General features: G+C 49.1%; 1 protein-coding gene across 1 annotated transcript in view; it reads left to right on the top strand.

Annotated features, from left to right (window-relative positions):
• Window positions 1–8,414, top strand: part of TMC2 (transmembrane channel like 2) — a 59,370-nt gene extending 50,956 nt beyond the window's left edge. Inside the window, exons 17-20 of the mRNA XM_019462330.2 lie at window positions 661–786; window positions 4,739–4,817; window positions 5,667–5,784; window positions 7,840–8,414. Coding sequence (XP_019317875.2) covers window positions 661–786; window positions 4,739–4,817; window positions 5,667–5,784; window positions 7,840–8,057 — 541 coding nt within the window. The 3' untranslated portion in view covers window positions 8,058–8,414. The remainder of the gene's footprint in view (window positions 1–660; window positions 787–4,738; window positions 4,818–5,666; window positions 5,785–7,839) is intronic.
• Window positions 8,415–18,065: the final 9,651 nt, after the last annotated feature.

Consider the following 18,065-nt stretch of genomic DNA (forward strand, 5'->3'; position numbering starts at 1 on the left):
AAACGACCAGCCAAAGCTAGCAGTGGACCATGATTTCTGGGCAGGTGCTTGCGGAAGTCAGTCTACTTCCAGTAGAGGAAGTAGAGGTTCCAGCAGTAGAGCTGGAACCAGTAGAGGTTCTTAGGCATTTGAAGAAAATCGAAATTACCACTGTGACCTGTCCAGGAGCCCGTCCCAGGTGGTCCATTCTCCTGAAACTATAATCTGAAGACTGATTGTAGGTGTTTTTGAGAGTCACCATGAGGTTGTCTATCACGTAAGCCTCTGGAAAACTGTTTCCAAGCCAGGGGGTCCAGAGGGAGCTCCATGTTGGGCTTACGGCTACATCTCACAGGCAGTTTTCTCCCACGAGAGTGTCGTAGAAAACCCGTTTCATCTTGTGGAGGAAGGTATCAGACACAGGAGACCCATGTGGTCTGAGAAGTTTTGAGGGACCAAGGGGCCAGCATGAAGCTGGTGAACCGGGGCTCTGCCCCAGCTCTAAACCATAGCCAAATGGCAGCTCCTCGTGGGGCATTTTTCACCTGCAGCCCATTTGGAGCAGAGCTCTGGGTTTTCCAGGGAAGCAGGGGTGAGTGGCAGCTTTGGACCCACAGGGGCAGGGGCACAGTTGTGTGTCAGGCGAGCTTTCTGACGTCCCGTAATGTGTTCTCTCTACAGTGGGAAAAACAGAATGTATGACGTCATCCAAGAGACGATTGAAAATGATTTTCCAACCTTCCTGGGCAAGATCTTTGCTTTCCTCGCCAACCCTGGCCTGATCATCCCAGCCATCCTGCTGATGTTGTAAGTCAGCCAGGGCCCCTCCCCTTGCCCTTGAGACTCCCCTGGCGGGTCCTCCTTCCTGCCCTCTTACTTAATCTACACTTCCCAGAGGCAGAGCCCAAGACGAAGACTCGAACGCAAATAGTTAATTGGTGAGGGAGGAAGGTCATTATCACTGGGATGATTTTAATGTGAATGTGGATGGGGGTTGGCGGGGGGGTGCTCTGGGGAACAGTGTGTCTGAGTCATCCTGCTCAAGGGTGAGGGATGGGGCTTTCATAGACCAGCACCCATCGGTCACTGGTTGGGTGAGATCAAAGGGGAGAGGGGTTGTTTCCTCAGCCATTTGAGTCAGGTGCATTCGCGGGTAGAACGGATTCCGCAGGGGAATGGAAGGGAAACTCCAGGCACAGAGGTGAAGGAACTGGCAGTTATAAGTCTTTCGGGGAGCACACTGAAAGACGGGGTCCAAGGAATACAGATGGGCAAGCCAGTATTTTGCAGCACCCTCCTAAACGTTCGCTAGAAATATCAAAGATTTCTGGGCTCTGAGTCTCTGAGGGCTGATTCAGCCTGTCCCTGGCTGGGCCCCGGAGGACTTCTCCACAGGGCACACCGTGCACCTGCACATTTGGGTCTCACCACTATCCCTCCCAAAGACTGAGAAAGCCCCGAGGACAGTGGGTGGGTTTGATGATTTCTCTACTCCCAACACCAGCCTAGGCCATAGGAAGTAAATGACAAATAGTCAAGGAAGGAACGAGGGAAGAGAGAAAAGAAAGTGGGAAGCAAGAGTCCTGAATTTGAATTACTGTCATCAACAATGTTCTAGTGAGGGGCGCCTGGGTAGCTCAGTCGGTTAAGCGTTCGACTTCAGCTCAGGTCATGATCTCACAGTTTGTGAGTTCGAGTCCCACGTCGGGCTCTGTGCTGACAGCTCAGAGCCTGGAGCCTACTTCTAATTCTGTGCCTGCCTCTCTCTCTGCCCCTCCCCTATTCATACTCTCTCTGTGGCTCAAAAATAAATAAATGTTGGGGCACCTGAATGGCTCAGTCGGTTAAGTGCCCAACTTCGGCCTCATGGTTCATGGATTCAAGCCTCACGTCGGGCTCTGTGCAGACAGCTCAGAGCCTGGAGCCTGCTTCGGATTCTGTGTCTCCCTCTCTCTGCCCCTTCCCCAGCTCACACTTTGTTTCTCTGTCTCTCTCAAAACTAAATAAATGTTAAAAAAAAATTTAATAAATAAAGGTTAAAAAAAATTTTAATGTACTAGTGAAAATATTAGGGCACTTTTCTTCATAAAAATCTTTTTTTGGCATGCTTTTTTTTTTTAATTGTGAAATATTCCTGGGGCACCTGGGTAGCTCAGTCAGTTAAGCATCAGACTTTGGCTCAAGGTTTGTGGGTCCGAGCCCCACGTCTGGTTCTGTGCTGACAGCTCAGAGCCTGGAGCCTGCTTCGGATTGTGTCTCCCTCTCTCTCTCTGCCCCTCCCCCGCTCGCACTCTGTCTCTCTCTCAAAAATAAACAAACATTTAAAAAAAATTATGTAGGGGCGTGTGGGTGGCTCAGTCAGTTGAGCATCCGACTTCAGCTCAGGTCACGATCTCGCGGTCCATGAGTTCGAGCCCCGCATCAGGCTCTGGGCTGGTGGCTCAGAGTCTGGAGCCTGTTTCAGATTCTGTGTCTCCCTCTCTCTCTGCCCCTCCCCTGTTCATGCTCTGTCTCTCTCTGTCTCAAAAATAAATAAATGTTAAAAAAAAAATTTTAATAAAAAAAATATGTATTGTGAAATATTCCTAACCTACAGAAAAGTAGAGACAACCATGAACATGATTCCAAGAGTAAACAGATGTTAATATTTTGCAGTGTTTGCTTCAGATCTGTCACTTTCCACGAAATAAAATGTTACAGATAACACAAGTCCCACCTAATCCTGCTCTCTCCCTCCCTCTCTCTCTCTCTCTCCCTCTCTCTCCCCGACAGTAACCGCTCTCGAAACCATTTGCACGCAGCACGGTTTGGTATTTTCATCACGTTGGCCATGTCCTATTGTTTTCTGGGCTTTAAATTTTTTCGTGAATGGTTCACCCAGCGTAGCTTTCCTCACTCAACATTATGTTTGGGGAATACATGACCACACATTTTAACGACTCTACTCCCATCTGCCGTATGATTAAACCACAGTTTATCCACCCCTCTGCCTAGAGGTGGGTAGATTGTTTCCACTTTTTTGCTACTGCAGATGTGGTCGTTGGGCAAATGTGAGGGATTCCCTAGGACAGACCATGGGAAGTGGAGTAGGGAATTGTGGGTATGAGTTTCTTCAATCTTTCTATTTTATTTTATTTTATTTTGTTTTATTTTATGTATGTATGTATTTATTTGAGAGAGAGAAAGAGAGAGGCAGAGCAGGCGAAGGGCAGAGAAGAGAGGCAGACACAGAATCCGAAGCAGGCTCCAGGCTCCGAGCTGTCAGCACAGAGCCTGACACGGGGCTCGAACTCACGGACCATGAGATCATGACCTGAGCCAAAGTCCAGACACATAACCGACTGAGCCACCCGGGAGCCCGTTTCCAGTCCTTTTAAATAGTGCTGAAGTGCTCCCCCAAATAGGTGTATTTCCTCCCATCCTTGATTGGAACATCAGCCTCTCTCACCCTGGCCTGAGAGAGGACTGGGGTGATGGTGACAACCTGGCCTATGCCTTGACCGCCTGAGGAAATTCTGGAACCCACACACCAAGCCTGACCCTTGCAGGTGGCACCAGGAAGTGCTAAATTTGGGGACGGAGGGACACAGCCACCCACGAGGATTTCATCCTCTCCCACCTCCGATTCCTCCCTAATAAATGGGTTGTTAACTAGGAGAGAAGGTGAGGCCTGGCACAGAGCAGGGACTTGCACAACAGATTCCGCTCCCCCTGCCTGTCCTCCCTTCTCTCCTCTGAGTCTCTGCTGCAGGAGGCTCCCATGACAGTCTGGGGCCCACGCTGTGCCCCGAAGACAAGGTGATTCCTCCCCTCTGGTGGGAGGGAGCTGGCCGACTGGAGTTGCCCTGAGCGGGCCCCACCCTGAGGGGAAAGCTTAGAAGACCCAAGCCAGAGCAGCTAAGGCTTGAAATCCAGGGAGAAAAGTGACAAATAAGGATGAACCACGAAAGCCCCCAAGGAACAGGCCAACGCAGCACCCCATCCGGGTGGCACCTCGGCTTTTGTGGCCCCTGCCCTCTCAGGTGGTGCACCCAAGTCACAACCCCCCCCGATCTCAGGTCCTGTGAAAGGGAAGCCCACGCTCTGGCCTCAAAGGACGCCTAGGCAGCCGGTAGGAGCTGGACCTTGAAAACCATCAGCCCAAGACAGTGCTCCCTAAGCAGGGACCTCCAGGACTTCGGCAGCTGTGTTTTCAAGCAAACTTGGAGCAGGCACCTAGCGCCCAGACTCTCCTCTCTCAGCCCTCGAGGCCTGTGGAAAAGAGCTTTAGCTAAATGCGGGCTCCACCAAGAACTGATAGATGGGGCCACCTTGGGCAAACTCCTTAACGTCTCACCATTCCAGGTTGCTGATCTGGAAAAGATCATCCTTTCTACCTCATGGGGTTTGGGTGAAGACCACTGAGATGTGGAGTGGGATGCCCGTGGCGCGGAGCCTGACACAGGGCAGGTACCCAGGAAGCAGGGTCAGGAGACCCTGCCCCTCCCCCACCTCTTCAGATTTCCAAGAAGGAAGGCTTTACTGAGCACTCTGAGAGCTAAAAATGTGTATGTCATTTCCACATTCAATAAAACAGAAGGCAGAGGTGTCCAGAACCTCCTCCGCACTAAGTGGAGACAGGAGAGTAGGTGTTCTATCCCTCCAGCCTGCCCAGAGGCGACCTACTCCAGGAAGCCGGCCTTGATTCCTCTGGAAGGGGTCCAGCTCTTGTCACTTTCCAAGACTGCGGTATGACAGGAGGCTCACTTTTCTCTTGCAGCCTGGCCATCTACTACCTGAACTCGGTTTCCAAAAGCCTTTCCCGAGCGAATGCCCAGCTGAGAAAGAAAATCCAAGCGGTGAGTCTGTCGGGAGTTTTCGCTCAAACAGATGTCACGTTTTTGTTTTCTGCTGATTTGCTCTTTGAGCCCAGCTGTACAATCTACATGGCCTTCTTCTAAACGAAATCCCAAACTATCCGTATTGCAGGAAGCCTTGTAAGATCGAACAACACGCATATATGTTCTGAGGCTATTTGGGGGGCAGACAATAATAACGCCTTCGATTTGGAGAGGTTGCTAAAGAACAGGAGAAATTCAATAAAACCAGTAAAAATTTCAGTAAAACCAGTACCCATAATAATACCTACAGTTTAAAGCTAACACAATAAACACTAGAGAAAATATTGTCAAAATGACTTAGTGCTTGTGCCCAGGGCCTAAGTGGTCTCTTAAGCCCCTCGCCAATGTTTCTCTCTCCCTCCCCCTCTCTCCACCAGCTGACTTCTGACTGCTGTTTTCCACTCTCCCAGCCCCCAAACCCCTCCTACACATGGTAAAGGGCAGACCCCAACCCTCTCTGAGCCTTGTCCTCCTGGCTCCTTGCCCCCCCCCCCCCCCCCCGCTTCTGGAATAATCTCATTTGCCTCACAGCCACTTCCCTATCCGCATCTCCCTCTGTTAATCTCACCATCCTCCTGCCCAGATTCCAGAAAGCCTTGAAATGGAGGACTGGCGAGGTTTCTGTCCTCCCCTGGCCAGATGTTCCTTCAAATACTGTGCAAACTTGAGTCTTGGGCTGTCCCTCTTCAACCAGTGGTGAGGACCGACAAGAACTGAAGACGGAGTCCTTGTCCCCCTAGGTCTCAACATCCTAGGCTCTGAGCCTCAAACACTCATTTCCCTGAGAACTAATTATTTCTCCTGCAGCTCCGTGAAGTTGAGAAGAGCCACAAATCTGTCAAAGGCAGGACCACAGCCAGAGATTCAGAGGACACAGCTAAAGGCAACTACAAAAATGCCACCCAGCTCCAACTCACCAAAGAAGGTAAATTCTAGGGGCGAGTGGGAGGCTCAGTCACTTGAGCATCTGACTCTTGATTTTAGCTCAGGTCATGATCTCACGGTTCGTGGGTTCGAGCCCCGCGTCGGGCTCTGGGCTGACAGCTCGGAGCCCGGAGCCTGCTTCCGATTCTGTGTCTCCCTCTCTTTCTGCCCCTCCCCTGCTCATGCTCTGTCTCTGTCTCAAAAATAAACATTAAAAGAAAAATTTAGTGTCCAGGGATGAGATGCAGAAGAGTGACTGGCTGGCAGCTTATCGGAAAGCTGAAGAAAATATTTGAAATCTTCTCAGTTTCCCACATGGGACAGGAAATGGAGTAAATGCGATGTTATGTTGTAATTTCACCAGCAGAAGTGAGACCAAAAAATGGAACGGACATATCTGGGCGCCAATAGACTTAAGTGTGGAAGGGGAAAAAATAGATGTACGAAAGGTTTTCTATGAGAAACCAAGGAACGCACACTGGCTTGGCAGTGGTAGTCTCATGGCCCCCACAGTCCCAATGTGCCTGTCCCTCTTACCCACTCCTTCCCCGCCCTGCTCTTCTGGCTGCTGCTTTCAAGCCGGCCCTTCTCCAAATTTGAGTTTTCAGGGGCCCCTGGGTGGCTCAGCCAGTTAAGCGTCCGACTTTAGCTCAGGTCACGATCTCAGGGTTCGAACCTGCTGCCGGGGCAGAGCCTGCTTCGGATCCTTTGTCCCCCTCTCCGTCTCCCCCTCCCCAACCCCCAACCAGACGCACGTGCCCTCCTCTGTCTCTCAAAAACAAACACTTAAAAAACTTTTTTGAATTTTTGTTACAAATCCAAAGGCCTTTCAGTTGTGTACTGAGTAACTCAGCACTGCAGTGTTTGATGTTTAAAAAGTTAGCGGGGGGCGCCTGGGTGGCTCAGTCGGTTAAGCGTCCGACTTCAGCTCAGGTCACGATCTCGCAGTTCGTGAGTTCGAGCCCCGCGTCGGGCTCTGGGCTGATGGTTCAGAGCCTGGAGCCTGCTTCCGATTCTGTGTCTCCCTCTCTCTCTGCCCCTCCCCCGTTCATGCTCTGTCTCTCTCTGTCCCAAAAATAAATAAACGTTAAAAAAAATTAAAAAAATTAAAAAAATAAAAATAAAAAAATAAATAAAAAAAAAATAAAAAGTTAGCGTGATCTAGAGCACATCAGCGGGAGTAGGCTGGCGGGGGAGCGCCTAGGAAGATGGCCAGCATTTCATCTGAAAAACTCATGGCCTCCATCGCTGCCCTCACTTAGCTTCTCTTCTTGAAGAATTTGCTAGAATGATACCAGTTACTGTAACAAACAGGCCCAAACAACTAATGACTCAAACACAATGAAAGTTTCCTTCTCACTCCACGTAAAGTCCAAATTGGGTGTTTCACCCGATGGCCACTTTCTTCGCAAGTGACAGCCGCAGGGACGCTGGCTCCTTCCATTCCGTGACTCCACCCGCATCAGGTTGGTGCCGGGGGAAGAGGCCAGAGGACACCTGGAAGTGGGGCTGGGCAAAGCCTGGACTTCAGTCACAGGCCACATTCACCCACCCTGAGAACCTAGTCCATTTCTGTGTCCCGGGAACTGGGTCTGGCTAAGAACGTGCCAACAACTGCCCCGAGGTCAGAGTGAGGGGAAGAGAAGGACACGGGTAAGCAAAAGCACTAGAAATTGGATATGATGCCACACAGGTTGCAAAGGCCCTTCCAGCATCGTCTGTGACCCTGTCAGCCACCTGGGAGGCTGTTATTATCATCCCAACGTCATGCTCAAGAGAACCCAGGCTCAGGGAGTCCAGCTTAAGGCCAACATTCGAAATCTAGCTCTCCGGCCAGCAGACCATATTCCTCCAGCAGATCCGTTTATGCTAAGGCTAGGCCGAGGCCCAATAGTGGCCCCCAGACACCTAAGGGCCACCTGACCATTGTCACATCACCAGATGGGACTGGAATCCACAGGCCGAGCAGGGCAGCTCCAGAAGGGCTCCGATTCGATACCAGGCAACTGAAGCAAATCCTCCCACGCCCTCATTCTTGTCTTGGTTCCTTTTCCAGGGACCACGCCTCACTCTGCCAGCCAAAGCCAGACCGCAGGCAAGAAGGCCCAGGATCCTGAGATCTCCAGTTCTGCCAGCAGGATCACGCTGCCTGTCTCCCAGCACCTCCCCGTATCTCGGCCTCCTGGTGTCAGACCAGATTCTGGCCAACCTCGGCCTCAGACCCATCCTTGGAGGTCAGCCTCTGGAAAGAGCGCTCCCAGACCTCCCCACTGATAGCGGGGATACACAAGCACCATTCTGGGGCTGATCCTTGGGCCCCGCCAGCTCACACACCCAAAACGATATTCTCTCTTCCTCTCTCTCTCTCTCATGCACACACACACACACACACACACACACACACACACGATACCCATGCACGCACGTTCTCTCTCCTCTCATTGAATGTGGGAATTTCAATTACTTAGTCTCAGGCAGTTGTTGGCCACCAAAACTGGAAGACAATGGCTTCATCCACTCTTTAGGGGAGCTGAGCCTCCCGACTCCCCCTAAACTGCCCTTCCTAGTATCTTGGTTCAGGCAGCCTGGACCTTGAACTCACCATGGTTCTCTAGGCTCCAGACTTTGGGAGGAGGGACCAGGGCCATGATCATCACCATAGACTGTCATGGCACCCATGTTGGTGTTATGCCCAGAATTCGTGATCCCCAAATACCGCCAGGGAGCCGAGTCCGATGTAAAAGCAAAAGAGCCTTTATTCGAGCTAGCTCGAGCTCAATCCCCTACCTGCACCCCGACGCAGCGGTGAGATACCGGGGAGAGAGAGCGAGTTTCAAAAGGACAAAGGTTTTATTGGGGCCCAGGGGCAGTTGGTGAAGTAATGGCTGTGGCCTCAGCCGATTGGCTGGGGAAGGGACCGAGTCTTGTTAGGCAGGTGAGGGGGGGGGGGGCGTTGCTCAAGGGGAGGAGGTGTGGTCAAGGTGAAGGACACAGAACAAGATGGAGTAGGCAGGCGTAGGCCCGCCCTTTCATGGGGACCCTGGTTTCTGCTAGCCTTACTAACTGAGAGGAGGGGCCCACATTCCTAACTGTCAGCCCTATCCAAAGGAGATGAGGCGGTTTAAATAAAAGGTACAAGAAAGCACTGAAAACAAAGGTAAATGAGCCAAAGTGCAGCCATGGTGAGTGGGAAGATAGTTCTCCCCCGGAACCCAGCCTGAGGGGAGCTGAGGCCATTAAGCAGCAAAAAATGCATCGGAGCCTTCCAGCAGCAAGGCAACAAGCAAGTGTTTCTTCCAACCGAAGAGGACTTAGATTGCTCGGGGCAGAAAATCCTTCTCAAGCGTCAAATTCTAAAAAGAATTTGATAGTCTGCTTACTATCTAGTCTAGGGAATGTTGAAGATGGTTTCTCTGAGGAGTTTTGCAAAGGATGCAATGCAATCGCCTTGTCTGGCGATTCGATGTTCAGCTAGCATCACGATGTGGTTCTCTGCAAAATGTCTCCTCGGGGGCATAAGCCAGGGAGCCCCATGCCACGGAGAAGGCCTCGACAGCAAGGACAGAGGCTCGGCAGGGAGCGAGTCATAGCCCAGGACACTGACAGCGCAGGTATCCTGCGGGTGGTTTCCTCCCCTCCTCTGCCCCTTGTTCCCAGCCCCCCTTAGGCCATGTGGCTTCAGAATCATCTCATGCCTGGTCTCTGAGTGCTCTAAGGGGAGTCCTCTCCCCGACCCACGGCCCAACCATGGCCCCAGGGGTTTTCAGGAGAAGCCCCCACACCTTGGAGGTCAGGCAGAGTCCTGGTGGGGAGATGGAGATTTTACAGAGATTTCATAAGCTATAAATTAAAATAAGTCCCAGGTTCCCTCCCACTTCCTTCCCCTTCCCAACCCAGCACCAACGCTTCACGTGTGACCTGGAATGGAGTGGGAACGGGGACCACATGACGGGGAGAAACAGATCAGTTCTTTTTCCCCTATCTCCGGGCGAGGCTAACGAAGATGTTTGTGGAACTCAGGTCCAACCCTCAATCCCAAACTCTTGTATGTCATGTGCCTTCTTCTGGGAGGACACAATCTGGTCCTGAGCTTACTACCTACCTGACCCCTCGACATGGGAATCCAGGCTGCCTAACCCAACCGCCCAGGACTGGGAGGTCAGACACCTGACCTTCAGAGTCACCCGCCCAGATAATGCCAGCCTCTGGGGAGGGGAACGAGAGGGGCCTGAGTCATCAGCCTCCTAGTGATCCCTGTCCAGCTCCCAATGGCTACCCAGATGCCTAAGCACCCACTATAAACACAAACACACTATCCTTTTTTTTTAAGATTTATTTTTGAGAGAGAGTGCAAACGGGGGAGGGGCAGAGAGAGAGGCAGTCAGAGGATCCAAAGCAGGCTCTTTGCTCACAGCAGTGAGCCCGATTCGGGGCTTGAACTCACAAACCGGGAGATCATGCCCTGAGCCCAAGTGGGACGCTCAAACGACTGAGCCACCCAGGTGCCCCACAAACACTTTAGCCTGTCCTGAGGATGCACAATTTTATGTGAGGGAATGTATTTGTTGTCTGTTTCTGCATAACAGATTACCCCCCAAACTTAGCAACTTCAACACTTAGTATCTCACAGTTTCTGTGGGTCAACCATTTGGGAGTGGCCTTCCTGGGCAGTTCTGCCTCTGGGTATCTCTCAAGATCTCAGGCCGGGCTACAGGCGCCGGAAGATTTGGCTGGGACTGGAAGATTTGCTCTCAAGATGGTTCCTACACATGGCTGTTGACGGGAGGTTTCATTCCCTGCTGGCTATTAACAGGAGACTTCGATTGCTCCCCATGTGGATCTCGCCAGGGATCTGCTGGGGTGTCCTCACAACACAACAGCTGGTCCCCACCCCCATCCACGCCCCCAGAGCAAGTGATCCAAGAGAGAGAGAGAGAGAGAGAGAGAGCAAGGAGGAAGCCACGTGCCTTTTATAGCCTAGTCTCAGAAGGTACGCCGTCAATCCTACCACTTTCCATCCGTTAGAACTCAGTCACTAGGTCTAGCTCACGCTCAAGGGTAGGAGATTAGGCCCCATCTCTCGAAGGGAGTTATCGAAGAATTTTTGAACGTGTTTTAAAAGGAGCTTTCCTAACTCAAACAGTCACAAGACTTCGGTCAAACTCTAGAGCTTTTTCGAGAGTTGTCCATCAGAGAATTAGCTAAGGTGGTTCCCAGGACCCTCAAGCAACAGGAATCTTCCACCAAGCTAGGGAGAGAGGCAGGGGAAGAAGGCACGGGTTGTTGATACAGTGTGGCTTTACAGTGGGGGCATGTTATTAGAAAACGGTCCTATCTGCGATTCAGCCTATCCAGGAGCCATCAGTCATGAAGATCACTCTTTCTTCTTTTTACTCCCTCCCTCCCTCCCTCTGTCTCCCTCTCTGTCTTTCCTTGTTCAACTCACCTAAGAATGATTTGAAATAGAAAGTCTATTTAACAATTTATCCAGAGAACTACGGCTGGTGTCTTACTGATGATACCTTGTTTGTGCATTTCTTACTGGGGGAAAATGAAATGGACACTGGTTTTTATCTGTCAGGGGTTATTTCTGCAGTCAGATCCTTTCATTTCCGATAATCGCGCTCTATGACCATAAAGAACGTCGTTGTACACAGACTCACATAAGTAGGAACACATCTTTGGGGAAGATCAAGGAAGACACCTGATCTCGCCATGGCTTGCATACTCACAGAAACCGGGGTATGGTGCACCAGCCAGTAAGGGGAGCTGGGCCACGTACCAAGAGCATCCACTCTGCTGGTGACCCTCAATTCAGTAAACTCCCTTCAGACATTCTCGGGAGAGGCCCGCCCAAAACTGAGACACCCAAGTTCCTATAAGGGATAATAAGAACAAAACCTGCACTGCAGAAAGGGACATTTGTCCTTTTTTGACCTTGGCAGAAAGTGGAGGAGGAAAAAGTCTCCCTTGAGAATTTATACCCACAAGGCAACCCTCACACAGAGGATCTCAGTTCCCACACCAACTGGGCATTCCCAAAACCTCATATGGAAAATTTTAATTTAAAGTGATCTTAGGTTCATAGCACCTCCGAGAAGGAGGGGGGCAGAAAGGCAAAGCAACAACAAACAATGTAACGAACAGAAAGCGTGTAAGATGAGAGAAATAGGATATATCAGCAATCAAAACAAATGCAAATAGACCAAGCCCTGCAGATAGAGGACAGAGATTATCAGATGAATATTTTATAATCCCATGTGCTGTTTCTAAGAGATACCTTTAAAACCTAAGGATAGAGTCAGTAGGGACTTTATCCCTTTTTGTTCCTAGGGAACAAAACTAAAATACAATCTTCAAAGGCAAAATCACCAGGGGTGTGAGGGCCATCCAATTTTGTAAGTTAGGCTTGTTTTTGAGTGCTGAGGGTTGCTGTTAAAGACAGCTCTCTGCAGCACTGTGCCAGGTAATTTATTCTGCGATGCAGTATTGGTTTTAGAAAGCGTGAAGAAAGGCCCAAGATAATGGTTGGGGCAGATGAGGTACACAGAGCATTACAGACATCTCTGTCACCGGACCATGTCTGCAAAATGAGCCATAGAAATCTGAGCTCCAAATTCCGTTAGAAAGATCCCACAAGTTGACACGTGTCAGACACACGTAAGTCAAACACGGTGCTACAGGCTCAGAAAAAACAGATATGATCACAGGCGTGGACGAGATCAAACATCCTGGAGGGGCGCCTGGGTGGCTCAGTCGGTTAAGCGTCCGACTTCGGCTCAGGTCATGAGCTCACGGTTCAAGGGTTCAAGCCCCGTGTCAGGCTCTGTGCTGACAGCTCACAGCCTGGGGCCTGCTTCGCCTTCCATGTCTCCCTCTCTCTGCCCCTCCCCCACTCATTCTCTGTCTCAAAAATAAACAGACATTAAAAGAAAATTTAAGATCAAAAATTTATGAACTCAATGATCTTCCTTGGATGCTTTTCATTCTTCTGTGTCTGTGGAAATATTGTTCATATGTGTAACTCATTACCAAAGACTGTTGCAGGGGTTCTTTCTACATTTGAGAAAAGGGCCAAGGAATTCCGGGAAGGCTTTCAAATTCAGTGTGAGGGTTTTCCATTCTAGAAATGAGTGTAGAGTGCTGCCATCTTGAGGTTGTTTCATGCAATTTCCTTTCCTGAAGTTCTCCCTACGCGCTGGAATTCAAAAAGCATATTCCATTTCCATAGGTCCCCAATAGTGTCGACAGGAGTGAAAACTCTGGGCTAACTTACACCAAAATGACACAGTGAGCCACAGCCTGGGCTAAATGAAAGCGGAATAGATACTATAGAGTATGATTCTTCCCAGTGAATGGACAGTTCTATCTACAGGGAGAAAGAAAAGGCTCCAGGTGCCACATGGCTTTAAAGCTTGAACCTGGGGCGCCAGGGTGGCTCGGTCAGTTAAGCGTCTGACTTTGGCTCAGGTCATGATCTTGCAGTTTGTGGGTTTGAGCCCTGCGTTGGAACTCTGTGGTTGGAGCCTGGAGCCTGCTTCGGATTCTGTGTCTCCCTCTCTCTCGCTGCCCCTCCCCTGCTTGTTCTTTCTCAAAAATAAACTTTAATAAATAAATAAATAAATAAATAAATAAATAAATAAACAAAAGCTTGAACCTGGAACATGCCCGGGCAACCAGCACTCTTGTTCCATCCTATAGCTCGTTTTGTTTTGTTTTTTTCAAACATTTCTTTTTTTTAATGTTTATTTTTGAGAGAGGGAGACACGGAGGGTGAGCGGGGAAGGGGCAGAGAGAGAGAGACCCAGAATCCGAAGCAGGCTCCGGGCTCTAAGCTGTCAGCACAGAGCCTGATGCAAGGCTCTAACCCACGAGCCGAGCCGTGAGAGCCCAAGTCAGAAGCTTGATCTGCCGAGACCCCACCCCGATCTCTAAATGACCCACACATTCTTCTCGTAACTACCTAAAACCTCTTCTAGCTGTAAAGTCTTCCCCAGGAACTTCCCCAGGAAGTTGTCTTCCGGTCAGCCTCCCACACTATTGCACTAAAGCCCTTGGTGATGCTCCACTCCTGGGATTATAAAGTCTCCGAGGTCAGAGGTCACAGGTTAGCATCACCGTCACCATTGTATCTCTGCTGGATGCCGCCTCTTCCCTGAGGGCCTGGGTAAAACAACGCAACCTTCCAACCTTCCGTATTGTTGCACTACACATTTACTTGATTTTTTTTTATCTCCTCCTAGAATGTAAACTCTGCCATGGCAGTGACTTGGTTTCTTTACTACTGTCTCCAAAGCACCTAGAAAGATACCTAGCATGCTATAGGGACAAAAAAACCTTTTTTCCCGTTTTTTTGTTGGTTTTTTTTTGAGAGTGACTGAGGGGGGGCGGGGTGGGGGAGAGAATCCCAAGCAGGCTCCATGCTCAGCAGGGGCTCGATTCCACAACCCTGGGATCATGACCTGAGCCAAAATCAAGAGACAGATGCTCAACCAACTGAGCCACCCAGGTGCCCTAAAATCTTTTTTTTTCTTTTTTTTTGGATGAATAGAAGAATTCACTGATGCTGTCACTTCTTGAATACCCAGATTCCTCATCCTGACTCCTGAACATCCTCATTCCTCCTCTGCAAAAAGACGTCGGATCGTACAGCATCCGAGATGCCTGCTAGCTTGAAACCTACCTATATCCTCAAAGACTAGCCCAAAAAAGACTGGCTGAATTCAGTTGTTTAGTTTGGCTTCTGAGATGAATGGAGGTAGCTTTGGGCTCGCTTCTCTGCTCCCTCCCCCCACCACTTGCCACCAGCCCATCTTCCTGTCTGTAAGGTGTCTGCACGCTGAAAGAAATCACCTGGGCCTAATACAGGGCGCCCGGGTGGCCCAGTTGGTGAAGCGTCTGACTCTTGATCTCAGCTTGGGTCTTGATCTCTGGGTCGTGAGTTCAAGCCCGATGTTGGGTTCTACACTGGAGAAGAAAGGAAGAAGGGAGGGAAGGAAGGGGAGTCCCCTGGGCCTCATGCACATAAGGATGCCAGAGGTCAGGACCACATCAGGATCTACAAGACTGAGCTGAAATGATACAATCAGGGTAGTAAATCTGAGGTTAGGAAGTTCACCGGCTTATGGCACCCCCCCATTTTTGCAACAGCATCTTGCCTCCTTATCCAAAAAGTAAGCAACAGCCCTCACAGTGCATAACTGGATGCCACCGGGCAGCGATGGGTAGCCAAAGTTTTTCAAAGAAAAAGAGGAGGAAATAACGCTTAGAAAGCAGCAACAGGAAGCAGGGAGGACATCGACCTTTATCACCAGTCCAAATAACATGTGGGTCCTCACAGCATCCATAAAAGAAACTAGAATACATTTGGAATTGAATTGCGATGAAAATGTTGCACACCGAAAATGTGTAGACTACAGTGAAAGCAGTACTTTGGAGGGAATGCAGAATCAAAAAGAAAGGTTTACATTAATGAGCCAAATGAACCCACGTTTGCTGACTGATTCATGGTTATGGCTGCTTGGCAAATCATCCCCAAATGTAGTGGCTTTGAGCCACAACGTCATTTCTCACAATTCTGAGGGTAGATGGGGCTCAACAGGTGGTTCTTCTGCTGGCCTTGTGTGGGGTTGCTTGTGTGGCGGCAGTCAGATGGTGGCTGGGGTGGGAACACACACAATGGCTTTATCTACCTTCTTGACGGGGACAGGTGGAAGGCTGGGCTCAGTTGAGCTGCTCAGAAAGCTGGACCTGTCCGTGAAGTCTCAGGGCCTTTCCTTCTCTACGAGGTCTCGCAAGCAGAGTGGCTGAATTTCTCATTAGGCAACTCAAGGCTCCGAAGAACGCAAAAGGCTGAGGCTTTGCCCTGGCACAGTATCACTGCTACCACATTCTATTGGCTAAAATGAATGAATCACAGGCCCAGCCTGGTTCCTTGTGGGAGGACTACACGAGGACCTAATGCCAGGAGGGATGGATCACTGGTGGTCATCTTTGGAGACGAGCTACCACAAGGTGATCCTGAGACACCAAGCCCTTAATCTTTCCTTTACTTCACGCTACAATGAGCACCTACAAACAGAACGTGATTGGATTCTCTGCCTTAGGAAGATCATTCTGGCAGTGGCGAGGAAGATGGCTTAGAGAAGGGGAAGCCAGAAGTTTTGCCACTTTGGTGGCAAAGAACTGAACCTAGGTAGGGATGAACCCAGCCCAAAGGGAAGGAAGATATGGTCTCTAATATCACATGCTGCAGAGATGCCCATCGAGGTCAGGATCATGACGTATCAATGAGACAGCTTAGTTAAAGAGGTGGAGGTGAGCGGCCCCCGGGTGGCTCAGTTGTTTGAGTGTCCAACTTCAGCTCAGGTCATGATCTCATGGTTCGTGAGTTCGAGCCTTGCACCAGGCTCACTGCTGTCAGTGATGCGCCCACTTCGGATCCTCTGTCCCCCTCTCTCTCTACCCCTCCCCTGCTCGCACTCTTTCTCTCTCAAAAATAAATAAAACATTAAAAAAAATAAGAAGCAAGGGCGCCTAGGTGGTGGTTCAGTCGGTTAAGCGTCTGACTTCGGCTCAGGTCACGATCTTGCATTTGGTGAGCTGGAGCCCCGCATCAGGCTCTGTGCGCAGAGCCTGGAGCCTGCTTCAGATTCTGTGTCTCCCTCTCTTTCTGCGCCTTCCCAGTTCACACTGTGTCTCTCCGTCTCAAAACTAAATAAAAATAAAAATAATTTGTTTAATTTAAAAAGCAAAGAGGTGGAAGTGAGGAAGCCAAAAGAGTAGTGTTAGTGGTCACACCACATCCCATCTAATCATGTGTGTATTTCACCAGTTGAAGTGCTATTCTCTTCCGCCATTTCTGTAAGTTAGCCAACCACTGTAAGTTAGCTCTGTAAGTTAGCTCTACCACAGTTCCTTTATAACCAGACAGCTCAAAACTATGGTTAACTTTCAGCTCGGTGACTCGCAGGCCTCTTGAATTCAATCCATAGAAATGTATGTTTATGTATATACACCCACACTATAAATTTGCATGTGTGCATATGGATTTTACATACATACATACATACATACATACATACATATTTCTATGTATGCTTAGCTGAAGCAAACGTCTTACAGATCAATCCTCTGTAGGACCTACTATTATGTCCTATTCTCTTTCTTCCGATTTTTTTTAAGTTTATTTATTTATTTTGAGAAGAGAGAGAGTGTGCACAAGCAGGGGAAGGGCAGAGAAAAAGAGAGAGAGAGAGAGAGAGAGAGAGAGAGAGAGAGAGAGAGAGAATCCTAAGCAGGCTCTGCACTATCAGCACAGGGCCCAGTGTGGGGCTCCATTCTATGAACCATGAGATCTTGACCTGAGCTGAAATCAAGAGTTGGATGCTTAACCAACTGAGCCACCCAGTGCCCCACATCCTATTTTCTAATAGGAGACAAGAATGTCTAAATTAATTCTGCAATCCATTGATGCATTCTGACTTTACCTTGAAAACCCCTACTTTAGCAGGTAAGCACCTGTAACCCCGGGAATATTTAGGATTAAGTACAGAAATAATGAAAAAAATCAGTCATAGCATTAATATTTTGTTACATTTTGGAAACATCTACTTAATTTGGTATTTATAATTTAAGAGAATTTAACATACTGATGTATGTAACAGATTAATTTTGCAATTCCACTTTAAAATGTGAAAGAGTGGGGCCCCTGGGTGGCTCCTTTGGCTGAACATCTGACTCTGGATTCTGGCTCAGGTTACCATCCACCGCCAACGGTCCAGGGTTGTGGGATCAAGCCCTGCCTCGGGCTCTCCACTGAGTGTGGAGCTTGCATAAGATTATCTCTCTCACCCTCTGCCCCTCTCCCCTATTCACACTCTCTAAAAAAAAAAAAAAAAAAATTTAATGTGAAAGAGTAACTGATTCAGATTCATGACTGTACAAGAATATATGTAATAAGAATTTAATCACATTTTAAGCAATATTGAGATTATGAGATTTTAAGGTTCCTCCTATTTTTAAGAGTGAGCTCAGTACTTGGATTTTGTTTACCAAGGAAGTGTATTGCCTAAGAAGAAAATAGGTTCAATTTATAAATGCGCTTTAGTTATGGGGATATATGGAATAAAAATCCCCTTAAAATGATTTTTTTTTAATTTGCCAGCATATTTACTACTTTAGGATAACCAGGTTTGGGGTTTATAGCTCTAATATTCATTACCAAAGCAAAGGAAATTTCAAAAGTCACCAGATTGCCCAGAACCCCGTCCTAGAGGGCCT

Source organism: Panthera pardus, unplaced genomic scaffold (genome assembly GCF_024362965.1).
Source record: "Panthera pardus isolate Hobbes unplaced genomic scaffold, ASM2436296v1 HiC_scaffold_25, whole genome shotgun sequence".
NCBI lineage: Eukaryota > Metazoa > Chordata > Mammalia > Carnivora > Felidae > Panthera > Panthera pardus.